Source organism: Blastocystis sp. subtype 4 (genome assembly GCF_000743755.1).
Source record: "Blastocystis sp. subtype 4 strain WR1 chromosome Unknown seqid_0509, whole genome shotgun sequence".
Lineage (NCBI taxonomy): Eukaryota > Bigyra > Opalinata > Blastocystidae > Blastocystis > Blastocystis sp. subtype 4.
In genome coordinates, this window is record NW_014569038.1 from 1 (window position 1) to 4,410 (window position 4,410).

At 39.7% G+C, this 4,410-nt stretch overlaps 4 protein-coding genes across 4 annotated transcripts; 1 reads left to right on the forward strand and 3 right to left on the reverse strand.

Annotated features, from left to right (window-relative positions):
• Positions 1-1,130: 1,130 nt before the first annotated feature.
• JH06_5094 (hypothetical protein) lies at positions 1,131-2,179 on the forward strand (the record flags this gene model as incomplete). The annotated part of the gene is made up of 2 exons (XM_014669527.1): positions 1,131-1,577; positions 1,610-2,179. 2 exons carry the CDS (start codon positions 1,131-1,133, stop codon positions 2,177-2,179), a joined length of 1,017 nt encoding a protein of 338 aa, XP_014525013.1.
• An 83-nt stretch (positions 2,180-2,262) lies between these two features.
• On the reverse strand, positions 2,263-3,034 carry JH06_5095 (hypothetical protein; the record flags this gene model as incomplete). The annotated part of the gene is made up of 7 exons (XM_014669528.1): positions 2,263-2,327; positions 2,357-2,472; positions 2,502-2,572; positions 2,603-2,803; positions 2,835-2,913; positions 2,944-2,987; positions 3,020-3,034. The coding sequence occupies 7 exons, from the start codon at positions 3,032-3,034 to the stop codon at positions 2,263-2,265; spliced, it is 591 nt and encodes a 196-aa protein (XP_014525014.1).
• A 68-nt stretch (positions 3,035-3,102) lies between these two features.
• Positions 3,103-3,510, reverse strand: JH06_5096 (ubiquitin-activating enzyme E1; the record flags this gene model as incomplete). Its single annotated transcript, XM_014669529.1, has 2 exons — positions 3,103-3,270; positions 3,301-3,510. 2 exons carry the CDS (start codon positions 3,508-3,510, stop codon positions 3,103-3,105), a joined length of 378 nt encoding a protein of 125 aa, XP_014525015.1.
• A 201-nt stretch (positions 3,511-3,711) lies between these two features.
• Positions 3,712-4,303, reverse strand: JH06_5765 (ubiquitin-like modifier-activating enzyme 1; the record flags this gene model as incomplete). The annotated part of the gene is made up of 3 exons (XM_014669530.1): positions 3,712-3,808; positions 3,839-4,125; positions 4,157-4,303. 3 exons carry the CDS (start codon positions 4,301-4,303, stop codon positions 3,712-3,714), a joined length of 531 nt encoding a protein of 176 aa, XP_014525016.1.
• Between the last annotated feature and the right edge of the window lie 107 nt (positions 4,304-4,410).

The following is a 4,410-nucleotide window of genomic DNA, read 5'->3' on the forward strand; positions in this document are numbered from 1 at the left end:
ACGTGATCATGCTGTTGTGACTGGAGAGTATCGTCCTTAAGAGAGTTGTGTAATGGTTTTTTTATTAGTAGTCTGTTTCTTGTTATATCCCATATAGGAGATCACTCTTATGAAGACAGAACAGAATGATTTGAATGGAATCTGAATTCTTTCATGAATGTGCTTATTCTTTTTTCTCATCATTAGGAACCGTTTGCACTATGTACCGATCGTTGTCTTGTGTCTTCTTATAGCCATAGTGTATTACTTTCATCTCATAATGTTTGAATTGTAATGTCACTCTCTAATCTCTAGGTATTATTATAAAGAAAGGTGGCAGTTGCAATTATCTTCAGTCTTTCTCAGTTCTAATCGTAATGACTCTATTAATGTGTAAGCAAATAGAAATTTACAATACTACTTCTTTGGAAGCGTTATTTCAGGGAGAGAGGGATTCTGCTTTTGTCGAATTCGCTACAGTTCTTCAAACTCAATTTCCTTCACTTCCAAAAGAATCTACGAAGATCCCGATGAAAGCATCAAAATATCGAGTGCCAGTTAGAACGTTTTCTGCTGCCTCTAGACTATCCAAGTCTAGAAATATCAGGAAACCGCAACAACAGCAATCTGAAACTAGAATCCGACAAAGAGTAAGTGTATACTCTCTTCAGTCTCTTGTATGTGTTATTTTTCTATGATCAGAAGAGATGGAAACTGAATCGAATGCAACATTATCAAGCCCTTTGATAGTCCAAAGTCCTTTCCTTCATTTTCCACCATTGAGCAATATTCCATCATTTAATGAGAACGAATTCATTCAATGGAAGAGGGATCAGATTCCTCCCTCTCATGCTACTCAAATCTCCTCTGTAGAGGAGTGTCGTTTGTGGTCCTACTCAAAGATAGCATCTTCCCTAATTCCTTCTTGTGACTATTACCAGTTCACGATCACGCCTGTAGAATGGTCTGATATGAAACCGATGTCATCACTACATTCTTCTTACGAGTCATTTTCATCTCTTCCATTGATGAATAGACAACTACAAAAGAGTGGAATGAGCTACTATGCAAACAAACACATTCGACTCATCTTCCCAGCAGTTGGTACTTTCAACGACCCTTCTCTCCTACTCTTGCTGCCAACACACGATATGTACACTGAAGATGTGCGATTTTCTGTCGAACCTCTTCGTCTAGTATTCCTTAGGAATCATCGTGTGATCAATGTCTATAAGAAACCTCTCCTAGGAATGACTCTTTCAGTGTCAAAATACCCGAATCACATCCAGACAGTAGATACACTGTCTCTCAAGACTGTGAGTTCCAAAGTCTGGATAGATGAAGTCGGAATCTTCTTCACTCGGGGATTTGCCAACATCTATCACAATATGGAAGCAATTAACTCTATTCTTCACTGGGTCACTAACTCCGTCTCACGACTTCGATGGATTGTGATCGTTCATCCGACTTCCTTGGAACCAACTTGGCCTGAGATGTATCTGAGAATAGTCCTACAGACAATTCCGAAAGAGTATCGACCTATTCTTATTCCTTATCAGCGTCTTCAGAAACTCCGCTATATTCACATTCGTCATGTGGTAGTTAATAGATATGGATTACTGAACAATAGATCCTCTTTCCCATTAACACACATGCCGAAGCCACCTTCATGAATCCTGATGAAGTCCTTCGGGTTCGAACGGCCGCTTATAAGGCCTATCGCATCACAGGATGTGTTGCAGCACGAAAGACAGCGGTTTTTTCAATTATCACTAGAAAACCACCATATAGACAGATTGTAAATCTTGACACTCTGTTGAGCATTTTGGTCAAACGGCGAAAACTGAAGCTGCAATGCGAATATCTCGAGTTGCTACCGTTTGGAAGACAAGTTCGACTCTTTTCTCAAACGGACATTGTAATGGGTATGCATGGAGCTGGCTTTTCCAATATCGTCTTTATGATGCCAAAGTCGTGTGTTGTCGAAATTTTCAATCCATTCTTTCGAAGAGACTACTATCAGAATATGGCGAAGAATTCCTTGTTATATTATGTATATATCAGTAATACAACAATTGTGAATAAGAATTATGAGAGAGATGACCGAAATCTCAATATCGAAATGGATGTTGAGTATACAGTGGATATCTTAGTTCGAGTGATTGATTTTGTACTATACAACAAATATAATATGATATAAGCTGTTTGTTCATTTCGACAAAGAGGCAGCATAGTGAAGAGCAGTTTTGCTCATTTTCCTTTCAATAATACAATCCATCATTCTTACGTTAGAGCACTTTTTGCAAAACGAGAAGGAAGACTAGCATAGCCATCTGCTCTCTGGGATTCTACTTGTCAGACCGTTGGCTAATTATACTTCTTGCTGCTTTCAAATAACAATATAAATTGAATCCTGATGAAAAAAGTGAAAAAGCAGCCACCAACAACCACATTACATTGAATTTCAGAATACACACCAACGAAAGGAATAACCTTCAATTCAAAGTGATCACAAACTATACCATGCCACTGGAGTTGAATACAGGACTGTCCAAAAGAAACGAGAATCCCCTGAGGCATAACGCTCTGGATGCTACAGTGAAGAAAATACATTATTCGGTACGTCCGATACCTCATAGCGAATACCATTCACAATCTTGTCACTCGAATCGGAGCTCCACCAACGCATTCCGATTAAATATCTACCACTAAAATTCTTCGTGCAATAAAAGTCAAATGCAGAAAGTAGAAACACATAAACAAACTGAGAAGACGAATTCCTTACCACTAGACCTCCAAAGATGTATATCACGATGGCAAGAACCTGAATCCTGAGAGCAAAACAACAGAACTACCTTGAAAGCAACATGAAAGAAAGATGCAAGAGGATGATTTGTTGTCTCAATTGTACCTTCTTCTTCAACTTGTTTCGGTCTGCATATTATGATCAGAACAAATAACTACGCTGGATCAACTACTTCTACTTGAGGCATAAATGGATTAGCATCCTATTGTTCAAGCAAATCAACAATAGCAATACCGCTTTCTCTGTCATCTACTTCCTTCTTGGAATCAATATGCAACTCTACTTCGCAATATTGGATTCGAAATCAACAAACAAAACTACAGCTCCAAGAAAATCGTAGGACTTGAGGCATATTCATCCTCCTCGTCATCATCTTCACCCGTTATAACTAATTCAATATATTTCTGACCCTTCTTCGGTTTGAAATGACATATATCTCTCAGCAAATCAAGAAGTGGAGTTTTCTTCTTCTTCTCCAAAGCAGCCTATACATAAAGAGATTCATCCAAACCTACTGGAACCCCATAACCCATATACAGTAGCTTCTCACCAAAATTCACCATCGCCACATTCACTTGATACTTTTCCTGCATGAAAAGAAGGAAATCTCCTAATGTGTTCACATGACCCCTTGGAATGATGATATGATCCCACTCACTCCATTCATGTCCTCCATACGAATACTTCTTACAAGCACCTGGTTCTGTGAAACAGAACATTGGCATTGACAGATTTGCAAAGCACGAACGATACCTCTCAACTGTCTTCAGTCCTGCAGTTATCTTGAACAACTCTACCGCGATCGCTCCCGTGACAAATGCAGTTGTGGTGGAGATGGCAGGAACAATCTTACCTGCAATCTTCTTGATAGTAGGACGATCAGCCGTGGTAATTCCATAACTGAGGATAAGTTCTATCAACCACACTCACTTCTCAGCACGCAGATTGGCACAGGCAGCAATGAAGTCAATGTGGTGATTGGAATCATCATCCTTCTCAAACTCAGCAGGGATCGTACGAACACTTATATTCATTCTCTCTCTCATTTCTTACTCCTTCAAGGTCTCACGAGCAGGTAATTCACTGATCATCTGAGCAATCACTTTCATGTTATCAGATGAAGTGTGGTATTCATACGGAGGGAACTGAATAGACGAACTAATCTGTCGTATAGCTTCAGAAGAGAGAGTGAAGTCGATACCAAGAGACTGAGCATGGAGAGAAGCAGCACAGAAAATGAACTGATAGTGAAGTGGATTCGATAGATCGTGAGTAATAGGATGAGGGAACAGCTTGGAACCTGACCAGAACTTGTTTCCATTCTCATCCACACTATCCTTCTAACCAATGATACATTCCTCTCATACCCACGGGGAATTGGTGGATTATGTTGTTAATCTCTGTGAAGAAGATAGAATGGAAAAGATGAGTGGCCCAACGTACACAATCATCAGAACACTTACAAGGACTCTCTACCAAGAGTTCGTGAAGTTGACGTACAGCCTCATCTCGAGCCATTGGACTGTTAAAAGAGTTCAAATAGTCAGGAGTATCACGATAGGAAGCCAATGTCTGAATGGCTTGAGTGAAGAGTCCTTCAAAGAGATCGCGTGACCATTGGATGG